We start from the raw sequence: 17,924 nt of genomic DNA on the forward strand, positions 1-17,924 counted from the left end.
AGAAGTAAATTCATGTTCCTCATCAAAACAGTACCGTCTGTAATAATTGTAAAAGCCTCATTTAACTTGAATTTAATTGAATTATTCTGACTGTTTGAGATTTATTAACACTAGCCATAGCAGCATATATTTAGATCATGATAACCTCAGTTAAAACCTGTGCAGCTAGTGTTTTGAAGTGTGTGTGTGTGTGTGTGTGTTTGTTTAAAGACTCCATCTGTGAGGATCTTCTGGAGGAGCTGGTCTCTAATTTGGTGCATCTCATCGTTGAAGTGCCGCTTCTGTGAGTACCAGAGAAGAACTGCGTGTTTGTCTTGTCCTGATCTGTTTTTTTAAAGCTTGCATATTCTCTCCTATGTCATCCGCTGGACGCCAATCTCTCATGAAATCATGTGTGACAGTTACCGGGAAGCTAGAGATTGTGGTTTAAGGCTTTTATTAACCCTCCAAAGCCATGTGGAGCACTGTTAATGATGGACGGACGCACCTTTTTTAGGCTGCTCACTGGTATTTTAAAGCTTGGAAGGACCAGGATGTTTTTTAATATAACTCTGATTGTATTTGTCTGAAAGAATAAAGCCATAAAACGCCTATAATGGCTTGAGGGTGAGTAAATCATTGGGTAATTTTAATTTTTGGGTGAACTATTCCTTTAACGGCATGACTTGCTCAGCAATGGATGCTCTGCAGTGAATGGGTGCCGTCAGAATGAGAGTCCAATCAGCTGATAAAAACATCACAATAATCCACAAGTTTATCAGTTAATGTCTTGAGAAGCCAGAAGCTGCGTGTTTGTAAGAAAAAAATCCATCATCAAGATGATAATTTCAAACTGTTGCTTCCAGCTGAAATATGAGTTCATCTAAAATAATGTGTTCTGGTCTGAATCAGGAGAGAAATCTGCACAGATCAAGCGCTGGTTTACGCGCCAAAAAACAGCTCTACACAAATATGTGGCTGGATTTTGAAGTAAAAGACAACAGGAGATGGATTTTTTCAAGCATTATAATAGATTCTGATCTTGTATTTTGGGCATAAGCAACAGTTTAAAATTAAAAGCCTTAATGATGCATTTGTTTCTTATAAACACACAGCTTTTGGCTTATAAACACTTATAAAGACGCAGCTTTTGGCTTATAAACACGTATAAACACGCAGCTTTTGGCTTATAAACACGCAGCTTTTGGCTTATAAACACTTATAAACACGCAGCTTTTGGCTTAAAAACACTTATAAAGATGCAGCTTTGGCTTATAAACACATAAAGATGCAGCTTTGGCTTATAAACACTTATAAACGCAGCTTTTGGCTTATAAACACTTATAAACATGCAGCTTTTGGCTTATAAACACTTATAAAAATGCAGCTTTTGGCTTATAAACACTTATAAAAATGCAGCTTTTGGCTTATTAACACTTATAAACGCAGCTTTTGGCTTATAAACACTTATAAACATGCAACTTTTGGCTTATAAACACTTATAAACGCAGCTTTTGGCTTATAAACACTTATAAACACGCAGCTTTTGGCTTATAAACACTTATAAACACGCAGCTTTTGGCTCCTCAAAACATTAACTGATGAACAGGAGTGGTGTAACAGGAGTGGTCTCATTCTGACGGCACCCATTCATTGCAGAGCATCCACTGGTGAGACAGTGATGCAATGCTGAATCTGCTCCATTCCAAGAATACATACTACGAAAGGATTGAGGGTGAGCATATTTTCAGGGAATTTTAATTTTTGGGTGACCTATTCCTTTAAAAATGGCGCAAAACGTAAATGCTCTCTTTCCGTTTTTTGAAACTCGCAATGTGTTCTCCACTCGCCGTGAGCGCCCATGTGTCTCGTCAGACCTCTGTGTGACCCGCTGTCATTTACACACCTGAGTGGAGGACACCTTCATGCATGAAGCCATGATTTATTGAGTGACGCCCTTCACACACACACGAACACAGCGGCACAGCAGATCTGCATTATTCAGCTCTCCTTCTGCATGTTTTTATGTATTTAAAGGACAGATTGATTTAACCGCTCTCATGAATCTCAATCTGTTTCCCGTTTTCCAGAGCGTCCTTGTGTTCCTCCCAGCTTCCAATAAAAATCGTATTAAATCCAGATGAGTTGTGCGGCGCTGATGATGTTGGAAAAACTGTGTGTTTCTCTCACCATTTAGCCATTTAATTGCCCGTTTACCTTATTAATACGCATTTGTGAGTTTATTAAGCACAATTCATAAGTGCATCTCTTTCATTATAACGAAAAAAACTATAAAGTCTTCGCTCCAAGTTTGCAGCAGATAAAGATTCACACGGTCTATATCCATAAATATTCCAGATATTATCTTCAAAAATAAACAAATTAAGTGATAAAAAAAAGATTATCACCAAACATCTGCATACAGACAGTCTTGACCAACAAGACATAATTAAAAATATTATATTGTGGATTTGATTAATTATGAATTTTTATGTGATCAGTTTGTTTGGATCATGTTTTTAAATATTAATATTTTATTTTATATTAATTTATTTTAATATTTGTGTAATATTTGCATAAAATGTATTTATTTTAATTATGTCATTTTATGCATTGTATAATGCATCATTAATTAATATTTATTTAATATATTCATTAGTATTTATACAAAAAATATTAAAATATTTGGGTGAAATGTGACCTGGATGTGTTTTGAGATTTGTGTCAGAATCACCCAAATATAATTATTTATTTTAATATTTGTATTTGTTACAATATTGTTGTTTCCAATGTTTTATAAAAGCAATGTTACCTTCAAAAAATAATTTACATAATAAAAAAGAGATCATCTATGTTAGTCAAAAGACAATCTTGACGAATAAAGAGACTGAGTTTGCAAATCAGAAGAAAGTGAGGAACGTCACGTAAAAATGATGGCGAGTTTAATTTGGGTCTGAAATGAAGCGTGTTAATTTCGCTGTCTCACATGAGAAAGTGTGTTGTGTAGTAGTTGTATTATAACAGAGTTCAGTCTGCTGTTGTTGTCCCATGTGTGTTTCTGCTGCCGTTCGTCTGGTTTCCTCACTACGTGCTGAATGAGAGAAGTCAGGCGCGGGTCACGTTCAGAGCCCCGGCTCGCTCCATGCTACGTGTTTTTGAGCGATTCTGTAGCTGGAAACAGGATTCTTATCGCGCTGTTGTGAAGGATATTGTGAAATGTTGCTCAAATTACCACACCGATCAAAACAAGCAGTAGAAAAGCTGCAGAGACACAGTACAGTAGAGCATTTGATCAACCAGAAACCATTTACACGTTGTTCCAAAGTTTATCCTTCTGTAAAACACAATAGATAATGTTAAGCTGCTTTTTTCATGCAATTAAAATATACATACAATGAAAGGATATAAATGCACCATAAAGGAAGTCCATATGACCTCAGAGGCCATGCAAGAAAGGACCGACTGAAATTTAAGGCTCACAATTATGCATTTCATCGCTCTCCGATGGAAAAACTTGCATATCCACTTTTGGCAAAATGCTTTTTACAATAGATGGCAGATTTGTGTTAATAGAAAGTCTTCATTGAGAAATTATTTTCTGCATATTTTTTATTTTGAATTAAAAAAAGGCCAACATGGAATTAGTGCGCTCAGATTTCTTCAGAACTGGATCCGTCATTCATATCCCTCCTCTCTAGTGTATTTATTATATTGTTTATAGTAAAGCCATCTCAGTTTGGCACGTCTGACCTTGTTTAAGTCTATTAGCCTCAATCTGAACATGAAAACACCGTCTGAGCCGAGTCAAGTCCACTCAAAACATCCTGGAGTCTGAAGTGATAGTGTTTTTTAATTGCAAACTTGTTAACTTGTAATGTAATACGTTGTATTTCTTCCCACAGCACTGGGAAGTGGAAGTGAAGTGAGAAATCTGAAAGAAGGAAATGAGGAACAATAGAAAGCAAGAAAGAGTTCTGCGTGTGTGTGTGTGTGTGTGTGTGTTTGGAGAATGATAGGGGGTACTGAGTTTACTTTAGGAGTTCATTATACTGGGAATGTGATAACATCATCTTCATATCAAACTCATATTGCACCGAATTAAATTTTGCTTTGAAAATGATGCCTAACATTTTAATGATCAGAAAATGTTTCATTTTAACAAATTATACAAAGCTTTTTATTTTTTTATGTATTTTTTTTTTACATATTTTTTAACTTTTTTTGTGTTGTTTGTTTTGAATTTTTTTTAATTTTTTTTTTTGCTATTTTGGCTTTGTTTGGTTTATTTGAAAATCTGGAATCTTAAGGGTGCAAAAAAATCTAAATATCGAGAAAATCACCTTTAAAGTCATCCAAATTAAGTCTTTTGCAATGCATATATATAGCATCCATTGCTATATTTATATATATATATATATTTATGGTAGGAAATTTACAAAATATTTTCACAGAACATGATCTTTACTAAATATCCTAATCATTTTTGGCATAAAAGAAAAATCGATAGTTTTGACCCAAACAGTGTATTTTTGGCCATTGCTACAAATATACCTGTGCAACTTAAGACTGGTTTTGTCCTCCAGGGTCCATATTATTTACTGACCATCTGTCTTTTACAATCTTTATAAAACTGAAACCCCTCTTGACCATGGTAAAATCACTGTAATGCACAGCAGCGATTGGCTCATTACCATAAAAGCCTGCATTAATGTGTCTCATGTGTCGGTTTCTGTAGCGACATCACCTACAACATCCTGTTTGAAGCTGTGACCACCCTCCTAGTGCTGCTGTCCTATCAGCTCTTCCACAAAGAGGTTCTGAGGGAGGGGCTTATTTACGGCTACCTGACCAGAGGACGATGGTGAGCAAAAAACCCACTTCTCTAGATCTTTAACCATGTGCATGTAAAGGACTACACGTCTGACAATGCAAAAGACTAGTAGTTAAACTAATTGTTAGGCAGTGATATTCTACACATCTGAATGGATTCGTCTCATTGAGTTACAGTGATGCATCATAAACTTCTGAACTTGAGCTGATACGAGTGAAAAGTTGTTGCCTACCGCGGTGTTTTATTCTTCTGAAGTTTGTCCCAGTGTGGTATTGTGGCCCCCTGACCGCATTAACAGAAGGACGACTGTCAAGCGCTGCCATTTCATATGCAAATGAGGGTGTTCATTAATTCACCAGATGCTCTCGTCTGGAGCTTCGCTTGAGTTCACCCGAAGGGCTCGTTTGCATCGCACCAGTGATACACAGCTTTTAAAGTTCCCTCGTTAGCTGAGCTTGCACGACTGAGGTCATTAACGAACGCTCGTCAAACCTCTCCAGTGTCTTTAGGACTGAGACGGACTCCATGCAAATACATGACAGAAAAGACATCTAGTGAACGAATGAACACTGATAATAATGCATCATTCCTTCAATTTCTAGAAACCAAAAACACACATTTCCATGTTACTTTAATTAAATGTTTTTCTCTTGATATTCTTTGTTTGGTTCACAGACGCTAAAGCTATATAACCCAAAGCTATACTGAAAATATAATATTTTCTCCAGTTTTCAGATTCTTTTTTTATGTTCTTGCAATCAAAAAAAGAACAACAAACTACTTTTAATCTTGACTTTTAAAATGTCAAACATGAACTTGACTACATTATGCATCTGTGTATATGCCACTTATAACTTATATATTTAGAGCTGTTTTATATTTTTATTAGTTTTTTCGTTTATATATTTTTTTATTTATATGATCATTCTGAAAATGTACATTTATGTTGCTTCTAAATAAAATACTGTTTACCATCACATTTTAACTAAAAAGCCAAATGTACATAGAAAAGAGGCGTGTTTGACATCGAAATTGACTTAATATAAATATTTTTAAGGCACAGGTTTCAATGAGATATTTAATTATGGTTTTGTGCATAGTTCTAGCTTTAAAAAGTGTCTTCTAAAAAGTTACTTTAGTATTATTTATGTAATATTTATTCATAATTTAAATAATATTTTCTGTTTTAATCATAGTGTGCTTTAATTTTTATTTTATAAACATGATATATGCTTTATTTTTATTTCACTTTTAGTTTGAGTAATCTTAGTACTCCAGTTTCATCAGCCAAAATTTGTACATTTTCATGTCAACTCTTTAATTTAATATTTATGATCTGTTTAACTTCAGCTTAAAAAGAAAAATGCATTTATTTTATTTTTTTAGATGTTATAGTTTTAGTTAACAGTAATATGTGCATAAGTGTTTAGTGAATACAGTGGGTTTGCTAACTCTCTCTCTGTCTGTAGTCTGTCTCTGACGAGTCGTCTGGTGAAGACGCTGCTGTATAACTTCATCAGACAGGAGAAATGTCCTCCAGCCGCTCAAGTGTTGCAGACGCAGACAGACGGAGGAGGTCTTCTGTACGGACTCGCATCTGGAGTCGCCAGTGAGTTAAACACACTCTGTCCTGATCTCACGCCTATTAAACACACATCACTCCCGTTTGTCATTTGAGTTCAATATATTATTATTATGATATTGAAGCAATACAGTTTTATTCCTTTTTGTTTGATGCACCAAGCTTTTGTGAATGAATCATTCAGATCTGAATCAACTGATTCACTGAAAAGATTCATTTTTTAAGGGAAGCTCTTCCTTGAGTAGTGTGTATAAGCACTGAAGCTCTGGATGACTGTGGTGAGGTGAGTTGGTTATAATTTGCTTAAATGATGCCTGTGTCCGGCTCTGTAGAGGTTGAACAGGGTCTGATTTACTCTTTCAGATAATAATATTTGTTTTAGTTGTAAATAACCCTTCAGTCCGTTTCTCCTGAATTTGCATCTGATTCACATGCCCATTTGGTTCAGCTTGGTCTTTTATCACTCTGATAAAGGGTTTCTAGTTTTTTTGTTTAGTTTTTTTTTTCACTTCACACACTTTTCATTGTATGGACTCTTGGCTGAATCATTTACTCAATATAGAGTTACACACTCCTCCAATTTAGTTGTTTAATGTGTTCTTTTTTTTAGTTTTTGAATCATTTTATATTTATATATATATATATTAGGGCCGGGACTCGATTAAAAAAATTAATCTAATTAATTAGAGGCTTTGTAATTAATTAATCGAAATTAATCGCATTTTAATCGCATATAAATATTTGACCTGAGAACAGTGAGAAGTAATTTTTTTTCACATGGATTTATAGTATACCGTTGAATAATGACTGAATACATAAGCTTAAGCAACAAAATATTGTTTATTTTTGTTCAACCAAGTCTAGCAGACCAGTGCAATTTTTGCCATGAAGTGTAGCAATAGCATATTTAGAAACAATTTAGAAATAGTACATTTCAGAAATTCAGGAAGCTTATATATATATATATATATAAAACATTAGAAACACTGACTATTAGAAAACATCTCTCTGTTGCTTCGGAGGCCATAACATACTAAGTCCAACTCTCAATAACCTTGGCCAAAACAATAAAGAGTTCAACATAAACTGTTGCACCAACAAAATAATACATAGTTCAACATAAAGTGTAAAGTCCACGCTAGCTGCTATATGTTTTGCGTTGAGGTGATACATGAGGCTATATGCGAACGCTAGTTGGTGCTCCAGTATAATCGGTCCCGCCGAAACTCATCCAGTGAGAAACGTTCCGCGGTGCAAAAAATAAGTTATTTAAAAAGCGGGAATTTTTTTTCTGTAATTAATTAATCTTAGTTAACAAGTTATTTTTTGTGTAATTAATTAATCTCAATTAACGCGTTAAAGTCCCGGCCCTAAAATAAATATATATATATATATATATATATATATATATATATATATATATATATATATATATATATATATATGATTGTTAGCGAAAGTACTGTGCAATGGTCACTTCACGGAAGAGATTCAATTCAATTCAAGTTTATTTGTATAGCGCTTTTTACAATACAAATCGTTACAAAGCAACTTTACAGAAAAAAATTACGTTTCTACAATATTTAGTAGTAGCTTATAAGTGGTGACTGTCAGTTTGTGCACGTATGACAGGATTTTTCAGAAAAAAAAATAATAATAATGAATTCAAGTCGTAATCAGCCAGACTGCTCAGACTAAAGAGATTTCTGATTGTGATCATGTGATCTTGAGCAGTGTTGGGTATAGTTACTTTGGAAAGTAGTTAGTTAGGTTACAACGTTACCATCAATTAAAAGTAATCAGTTATGATACAGCGTTACCTATTCATAAAAGTAACGTGTTAGAGTACTCATGCGTTACCAAAAATTAAAAGCAGTTCGCAGCGGCTCACACATGACAGACACAGCCCCCGGCCCCTTTAAATGCACCTAAAAGTCGTGACTTCCGACAATGAATAACGTCAGTCATCCGACTAAATTAACACTGCAGGATAACAATAACAGGATAGCTAGTCAGCAATAGGCTATTCCACATGGCGTTTTATTTATTTATTATCACAGAACATATTATTAATCAAAACTCGCACCTACCCAGCCCGGGTAGCCTAGGCTACTGTATATAATGAGCACCACAAGATAACTCCTGATTTTTCTTTAACTTTACATAATGCAGTTATCAAAGTACAAGTATGCTTACTTGTAAACACAACCTTAAACAGGCTTGCAGATTTAAATCCATTTAGAAATGATGAACAACCAGCCAGCCAACGATCTAACAGAAATTAACATCTGCCTGTCAAACAAAAATGATAACAAACCGACCGAATTAAATCCTTCACTGCCACACAGGCAAATGACAAATCGCTTAATAGCCGAACTAATTATTATTAAAGTGTCACTCACAGAGTGTGCATTTTACCGTTATGTTCTTTTCTTTTTCGTTGACAAATTGAAAATAATGTGCGTACTTCCATAAACCAAACGCTGTCCTCTCTGCCATCTAGACGGGAGTTCGAAAAAAAAAAAAAAAAAAAACACACACACACAGGGTCAGGCGCAGGGCACAGACGTATCACAGCCATTGACTTCGGCTCCAGAGCTTCGGCTCCGCTGATACACCCGCAGGTGGCACAGTAGACCTACGCCTACTGTCTGACAAAAAGCAGGCTGCAGTCGGGATTTTCCTTTCCTTAAAATAACGTATTACTTTTTTAAAAAAATAACGAAGTTACTGATTACTTCCGCACGAAACTAACGCGTTAAGTTACACATTTCAGGAAAAAAGTAATTAGAGTACTCTAACGCGTTACTTTGTAACGCGTTACCCACAACACTGATCTTGAGTTAGGAGAAATTGCAACGCATTTTAAAGTTGTGGTTGATTTAGACTTCACATACAATCACAAGTAGAACAGGGCAATTAAATTTATCTTTATTTTAGTCAGAAATATTAAGATGGTAGTTTAAGCAAGCTTAGTTTGAAAAAGCTTAATCGTAAATAAGACACAATTCGACAATATTTGCATAAAATAATAATAATGAGAAGAAATATATATTTGCAACATCTGGTGGAGTGTTGAATGCTGCATGCGAGCGCAAGCCCAGCGTTGTCAAAGTAACATTAGAACTAAAATGAAAACTAATTGTAAAAAAAAAAAGAAAAAGTTTTTAAACTTTAATATTGACTGATTTAAAAACTATATCTAAACTGAAACTAGAAAAACAAGAAAACCATTGCATTCAAATAAATGTAAACTGAAACCGTTGAAGCGGAATTAAATGATGTCTAGAAAAATTGAAGATATTAAAAGGTCTCATTTCTGTCTTTTTCTGTCGGTTTAATTTCACAGTTAGTCAGAAGTGTGATTAGAGTCTAGAACTATGTGTATCACCGACTGACACCAGACTGGCCAGAAGATACAAAATGAGCTTGTTAACAGCTGTGAGTCAGTGCCAAGATGACGTGTGTGTGTGTGTGTGTGCGCAATCCAGACAGCGTGTCTTCATTGTCTGACGGGTAAATCAGGCCGGCTAAATGGAGACACAAGCCCTGTGTGTCAGTCCCGTCCACTGTTGGGAAGGTTACTTTAAAAAAGTAATTAGTTATAGTTACTCACTACTTGTTCCAAAAAGTAACTGAATTACTCTATAATAAAAGTAACTCGTTACCAAGGAAAGTAACTATTTGCGTTACTGTAAAATAAAATAAAAAATGCTATATGTCAAATAAAATTTTTTTTGTTAGCAGTTTTCACAAGTCAGTTGAAATGAGTAGAACAGACCGGTACATAACTTTCAATATTTATTGCACGTCAACAGACAGCAAGAGTTTTATCCTGCACTTCAAGTATTATCTTTGTAAGAAAAGTGTTTTTGGCCACTAGCTTTGTAGATGTGTGTCACACATTACATGCACGTTCTTGCCTTTGACCACAATGAATTTGAAGTAGTGCTTATATCTCCACCTTGAAAATGCCAACTTTTCATCGGATTGCTCCTGACTCGCCATCTCTGCTGCTGCTGCAAATCTCTTTTGTTTGTGTGTTTGTGTGTGTGTGTGTGTGTTTTGCGCCACTGGTGCGTGTGCTGGCATGTGTGTAAAAACACTGGCTCTGATTGGCTACCATGAAACACATGACTCTGCCTTAGCCAATCATAATCACTTATCTCGTTATTAACCCACCTGCTCACTCGCTGTGAGCCAGGGCTGCGTTCGGATTACATCGTTTATTAAATCAATGCATAGTAACGCACCACATTTAACATTCAGCAATGGCGTCTGAGAAACAGCTTATGGTCATTTTACAAAATTTGAGTTGCTCTAGAAACAGGAATGTGATGGATAACCTCGTATTTTGTCTATATATAAAAAAAAAAAAAATGCATTAAAATATATTCCTTCCCGTATTTGTATTGTTGGCAGCATCAAAGGACAAGGATTCAGTTGAGCTTCTATGGAGTTTTTTTGGTTTTTAATCCATGTTTATTAGTCTAAACTTCCTGTTTCAATAGGAAATCCCATCAACACAGGAAACAAAATCGTGCTCGGGTCATTTCATCAGTGTTTTTAATGGATAAAACTATGTATGTTCATAATGTCGGTCACCGTTCTATCTAGTTTGAGAGCGACGCCAGACTAAACCGCCCTCAAAAAGAGATAAATGATAGTATTTAGCGTGCAATGCTCTCTGGGAAACTTCATAAATCAGGGTTGGTGATGTGTGTGAAGCTGGGGTGTTGATGTTTCCCCCGAGCCGATGGGAGATCCTGGAGTCTCTTATGATCGTCTATAATCATTCACTTCTCTTCTTTCTCCTCTCTGAGACGGACCAAATATGGTGCATCTCACCAAAACATGATCAGGTCTCATTTCACACCAAAATAAAACCTTTCAGGAACACATTGGGATTAGCAGATTACAGCGAAAGAGAGAGAAGTGGAGAATGATAAACAGATAGCATGCTTTTTGGGCTAATATTACTGATAACTCTTAGCTTTTTAAAGTGCATTGATTAGTAAGCAACCACCTTAGAATCCACTGAGAACATCTTGGCACCCATCTTGCATGATCAAACACCAGATTGCCTCCTGCTGTAACCGTCTTGACAGGAAGTAATGGTGGGCTTTTGCTGCAGACAGGAAGTGCTTTTGTAGTTTAGTCGGGAATCACAATTCAAAGATTGTCAGATGCTCAATTCAACCCGGTAAGGAAGTGTTTCTGTGGTATTGAGCATAAAAGTCCTGAGCTAGATGAATTCACCAAGAATTTGGTAAAATATTGCTTCAGAAGCATAAACCATCACTTAATAACCCCATATTTTTTGTTATTGTTAAAGAATTTGCTCTGTGGGAGTTTTTAATGCCATTTTTAATTCCGTAACAGGCAGCAGATGTGAAATTACAGTAGTGTGTGTCTCTTTAAGACAAAATCAGACTCTGTTCCTGGATCTGATGTTTGCCTCAGACTTTATAATGAGTAATAAATCAGACACTGTTAAGTTTTGAATTGACATGCTCCGAGAGAGATGAGGACTCTTATGGGAGGACTTGGACGTGTGTGTGTGTGTCTGCGTGTGTGTGTGTGTGTGTCTGCGTGTGTGTGTGTGTGTCTGCGTGTGTGTGTGTGTGTCTGCGCGTGTGTGTGTGTGTGTCTGCGCGCGTGTGTGTGTGTGTGTCTGCGCGCGTGTGTGTGTGTGTGTCTGCGCGCGTGTGTGTGTGTGTGTCTGCGCGCGTGTGTGTGTGTGTGTCTGCGCGCGTGTGTGTGTGTGTGTCTGCGCGCGTGTCTGCGCGCGTGTCTGCGCGTGTGTGTCTGCGCGTGTGTGTCTGCGTGTGTGTGTGTGTCTGCGCGTGTGTGTGTGTGTCTGGGCGCGTGTGTGTGTGTCTGCGCGCGTGTGTGTGTGTCTGCGCGCGTGTGTGTGTGTGTGTCTGCGCGCGTGTGTGTGTGTGTCTGCGCGCGTGTGTGTGTGTGTGTCTGCGCGCGTGTGTGTGTGTGTGTCTGCGCGTGTGTGTGTGTCTGCGCGTGTGTGTGTGTGTGTCTGCGCGCGTGTGTGTGTGTGTGTCTGCGCGTGTGTGTGTGGGTCTGCGTGTGTGTGTGTGTGTCTGCGTGTGTGTGTGTGTGTCTGCGCGTGTGTGTGTGTCTGCGCGTGTGTGTGTGTGTCTGCGCGCGTGTGTGTGTGTGTGTGTGTGTGTGTGTGTGCGCGCGTGTGTGTGTGTGTGTCTGCGCGTGTGTGTGTGGGTCTGCGCGTGTGTGTGTCTGCGCGTGTGTGTGCGTCTGCGTGCGTGTGTCTGCTCGTGTGTGTGTGTGTGTCTGCTCGTGTGTGTGTGTGTGTGTGTGTCTGCTCGTGTGTGTGTGTGTGTGTGTCTGCTCGTGTGTGTGTGTGTGTGTGTCTGCTTGTGTGTGTGTGTGTGTGTGTCTGCTCGTGTGTGTGTGTGTGTGTGTGTCTGCGTGTGTGTGTCTGCGTGTGTGTGTGTTTGTGTGTGTGTGTGTCTGCATGTGTGTTCCCAGCCATGATGTCTTCATTTATCTGCTGCTCTGTTAACAGAGCACACAATAATCACTCTAGGACACACACACACACACACACACACAGAGACCCCCAGAGCATCTGCAGTGCAGAAACATAAGAGTTAAAAGTTGGCTTAAAGTTGGAGGAGCACATTCTTCTTGATATAGATTATTAAAGGATCTCATGGTTTGTAAAACGTTCTGGTTGATCCTCTGAGAAAATATTAGATTTTTTTCAGTATTTAGAGAAACATTACATCACTAAGTCACAGTGCTGGTGAGTTCCACTCTAAAGGAATTCTTCTTCTAGCTATTAATGTTGCAAACGCCAAGGCATTTTCTCATCTTTAGTTATGTGAATGTCATCACCTGTAACTCCAACCAAAGCCATCATTGTGTTAGGCTGAATTCTCAAATTAAATGCTGAGTTTAAACCGTTTAGTACATGACCAGAACATATGGCTTAGATCTGCCGTAAATGCATTGCAACGATCACGTTTAATCTATATTTGGGTAGATTTCAGTCAGTTTGGTTTTACTATAGTGAATACGGTAGGGAACTTTCATCCGAATCAGATTGAGTCGTGCACAAGATCAAGTCTTATTTATTCTGTTCACAGCTTTGTCCCAAGTGTCTACAGTTATGTTCATTTCCAACTCTCCCGTCCATTCTGTTTTGATTTTCTCTAGTGATCTATTTTGGAATGTCATAATTAAGTTATAGATTTTGGAAATGAGGCCCTTAAGGTGTGTAGGGGTCTTAAGAACCAAGTCCAAACTGTAAGTAAGCTTCAGAGAAAACAGTAAGTGCTACAAAAGGTATAAATTATGAGTGTATATCTCATTCTTGGAATATTATATTTGTGTTGCGCTGAGTGAAACGGACCACACACAAGACAGACTGAGAGCATATGAGAGATATGAGTGTGTTTATAAAAGAGCAAGAGAGATTGAGTGCTAATCAAAGAGGGGTTTTTTCATCCATCATTTTTCCCGTCATAAAAGTGTGTCAGTGTGTCTGAGAGCGATTACAGGCTTCTGATTGGCTCTGATGAGTAGATTACAGTCTGCACTGGGGTCTGCGCTCGCTCTGATTGGTCGGCTGATGTCGCCGTGGCGTCCAGACATTCGGAACTCGATGATGTCATGAGATGCAGCCAATAATATCAGTCCAGTGACCTTTACTGTTATCAGTGTTCTTCATTACTCTGTTTTTCTGCCAGTGTTGTTGTTTTTATTCGCGCTGGATGTTTGTTAACATCCTGGCTCTGCTTCAGTCTGCTGGCGGGGCCGTGATGTCCAGCCACAAGTGATTAGACAGAGACAGATCTCATTTCCATCTCAACTCTCTCTCGCTCGCTTTCCGTTCCATCCGATACGATGCCTGAATGATTAGTTTCTCACAATCTGTTTAAAAACATTTACTAGTCATCAGCAGCCTGCTGTTTGTACATCGTTGGACAGAAAACATCCAACTTATCTTGTTTCCACAGTGTTAAAGTCAACATAACATCCAAATAATGTTCATATTGCATGATCCTGGTCTTATTGTGCATGCCAGGATGTAATGACTTGCTCTGCTTCTGCAACAATTAACTTTACTGGTTGATATCATCAAGTCACACATATATATAAACCAATTATTATGATGGATATTTTGTTTTTAATCTTCAGCCATCAAAACAGATGCTTTGTATATTTAAACCGAAGAAAAGGTTGGACTGTGATGTTGAGAAGAGCTCTAGCTCTTGAGGGAGAAGAAACTGTCCTTTTTTTAGCTATTATTACGTCCGGTTGTCCACTACACTATTCATGAATGATCTTCTGCCTCAGTTATTCTGCTTCTGGCCTGAAGCCACATCTTTTAAGTGTGTCACCGTTGAAAAAGCACCATATACTGTACTACTTTTAACCTTTTTTCCAGACACTAAAGGTTTTCGCACCCAAAAACAAAATTGTTTATTGTGTGTGTGTATATATATGTGTGTATATATACATATATATATATATGTGTGTGTGTGTGTGTGTGTGTAGTGTGTATATATATATATATATATATATATATATATATATATATATAATATGTATGTGTGTGTGTGTATGTATATGTGTATTTATTTATTTATTATTAAAATAGATTTTAAAATAATTATTTAGCAAATTTAATTTAATTGACAAGGCAACATTTGTAAGTTTTAAGCTCATCTTATATTCAATTTTAATGTAAAAATTATTTTAAATTAAATTTTAAAAAATTTCAGCTTTGTAAATAAACAAAAATAACTAAATGTAATTTTAATTTAATAAAAAAAACTTATATATATATATTACAAATATTTTATATGTAATATTACAAATATTTTACATATATTAAATATATTAAATATTTAAAAGTATAATACAAATGACAAAAACATATACAATTACTAAAAATATTACAAAAGCCAATTCTAAATATTAATACATACTACAATAGTATATAAATAATACTAAAATAATACAACCTTTTTAAGATTAAGTTCCTGTAGGCTTTTTCTACCCATTTTATCAAAAATCATAAGTCTGATGACTCAGAAAAATGACTAACATCAAGTCTCAAGATTTGAGATGTTGTTCATGTTTGTATCTCAAATAGTACAGGAATGAAGGATAATGTGAGTCATAAATGCTTGATGTGACCATTTCACCATTGTCACTCCATGCTGATAATTTTCCAACAGATGTAATTGGTTTCTGTGTTATTCAGGTGGATTGTGGAGCGTGTTCACATTGGGCGGAGTCGGCAGCAGGCCGGGGGCGGAGCTAGATCAGAACACTCACCCGCTGTCCAATCAGAGTCTGCTATTGCTTCTGGTTCTGGCCAATCTGACCGACGGAGCAGACTGTCCGAACCCCTACCGCCAGGCTGTTACCTGCTTCAAAAACACCCAAGGTAAACCACACTGGCTCCCATCACAGTTTGAATTGAATTGAACTGAATGAAATTGCTCTGAATCTCTATTATGTGTTTCAGATTCCTCATCCATCCCGTCTCCTCAGCCTCACACGTTTCAGATCAACTTTAACAGTCTGTACACCGCGCTGTACGAGCAGCAGAAATCAGACCAGGTGACGTTACTGCTCTACACGCTTCTGCACCAGAACAGCAACATGAGGACGTACATACTGTCCCGCACGGACATGGAGAACCTGGTGAGAGCATACATGCATATGCACTTCATAGTGCTTGCAGAACACATGCATACGTTCATTCAAATGCAACTGCAAACTCCTGACTCCTGTCAATCAATCACTGTGGGCGGGGCTTCTGAGACTGGGATGTGTGTTCTTTTTAGTGGTCGATATTTGTAATTTTTTTTTAATTATTATTATATGCTGATACGTTTTTCTGTTTGGCCCATGTGTCAGAATATTATACATTAGAACTTTTAAACAAAAATGAGTATTGTAGCATTTGCTTTTCTATTAGTAGTAATATAAAGGCGAACGCTGTAATACTTTCTCATTCACTCTCTCGCTGATCGAAACTTTAAAACCTTGATTTCAAACCATGATGTCATATTCACTGTGTACTGTATGTAAAATTAATGCAAACTTTATTTAAAAAAATATTACTGACTGAAAGGTTGGTTCCAGTGCTATTTCAAAATAAAAAGTTTCTTTACAAAATAAAGGCGTTGCCATCCAAAGTGTAAATCTGTTTATTTTACAGAAAAAATATTTTAATTATTTAAATTGTATTTATTTTCTTTTTTAATTTACAGACTTTATTTAAATATATTTTTTAAATTTTTTAAATAAATTTTATATTTAATTTAAATTTTTCATAACATTTATTTTCAAATGGTATCTAATTTAGTAAATATTACGTAAAATAAATATACATTTAAATTCAGCAATTGTTATGCATGTAGTTTTAACTGCGTCTTTAAATGATGTAGCTTGATATCATATCTGTCAGCTTTTTATCAGCAATTGGCATCCCTGCTTTCTCAGATATCAGCAACGGGTATCAAAAATAAATGATTACAATAGTAAAGGATTTTGTCTCTCTGTCTCTGAAGGTGTTGCCGATTCTTGAGATCTTGTATCATGTCGAGGAGAGAAACTCTCATCATGTATACATGGCCCTCATCATCCTCCTCATCCTCACAGAAGACGACACCTTCAACCGCTCGATACATGAAGTGGTGAGGTCACAGTTAACCCCAATCAGAAATCAGATTCAAACAGAAAAGAATCTGCTTTAAATGGTTTTGAAGTGTGTGAATGTGTTTGGATAGAGGTTTGAGTCTGGAACTGATTCCACATCTGTGTGTGTGTGTGTGTGTGTGTGTGTGTTGGCTCAGTATATTTGTGTAACCTATGCAGGACAGATTGTATTTGTAGTTGTTTTCCCATCAAGCTTAGTTTTACAGATCTATTTGGAAATAACAGTGATATGCATGCACACGTGCACATTAATTTGCCAGTTTTTGTTTCAATGCATCAGTTATTCTCATGTTTTTCATAAAAAGTCACACACAGACACTTTTACTTCAGATTATACATCAACATTTGTTTGAAGGTTGTGGTTTGCAGACAATTACAGCAATGTACATTGTGCTCCAACAACTAAAAAACCCCAAAAAAGACCAAATTTAGCCGAGAGTGTTTTCAAACTGGATTTTGTTGCAATACTATTCATTTTTTTTACTGTTAGCTTATTCTCTGGTTTTGTTAGTACCAGGACACATTTCCAAGGCTATTTTCATCTAAAAAAAGTGAGACCTTTTGTATTCCATCCATCTCTTTCTGTGCATCTCTCACCATTTTATTTAAACACTGTTGCCTCTTGGAAAGTGTGACGCAAATGAATTAAATGACTGCGCTGCAGATGTGACGTCGTCTTCCACACACAGATCTTCATCAGAAATGTAGCATTGCATCAGTGTCTCAGCAATGGATCCACTGAAGTGAATGGGTGCCGTCAGAATGAGAGTCCAAACAGCTGATTAAACATCATAATAATCCACAGCCCTCCAGTCC

General features: G+C 36.7%; 1 protein-coding gene across 1 annotated transcript in view; it reads left to right on the forward strand.

Annotated features, from left to right (window-relative positions):
• The window catches only part of LOC113064452 (dymeclin-like), a 53,840-nt gene that overhangs the window by 6,154 nt on the left and 29,762 nt on the right, over window positions 1-17,924 (forward strand). The window contains exons 6-11 of the mRNA XM_026235309.1: window positions 211-283; window positions 4,715-4,840; window positions 6,280-6,419; window positions 15,643-15,828; window positions 15,910-16,088; window positions 16,961-17,086. Coding sequence (XP_026091094.1) covers window positions 211-283; window positions 4,715-4,840; window positions 6,280-6,419; window positions 15,643-15,828; window positions 15,910-16,088; window positions 16,961-17,086 — 830 coding nt within the window. The remainder of the gene's footprint in view (window positions 1-210; window positions 284-4,714; window positions 4,841-6,279; window positions 6,420-15,642; window positions 15,829-15,909; window positions 16,089-16,960; window positions 17,087-17,924) is intronic.

Source organism: Carassius auratus, chromosome 46 (assembly GCF_003368295.1).
Source record: "Carassius auratus strain Wakin chromosome 46, ASM336829v1, whole genome shotgun sequence".
Lineage (NCBI taxonomy): Eukaryota > Metazoa > Chordata > Actinopteri > Cypriniformes > Cyprinidae > Carassius > Carassius auratus.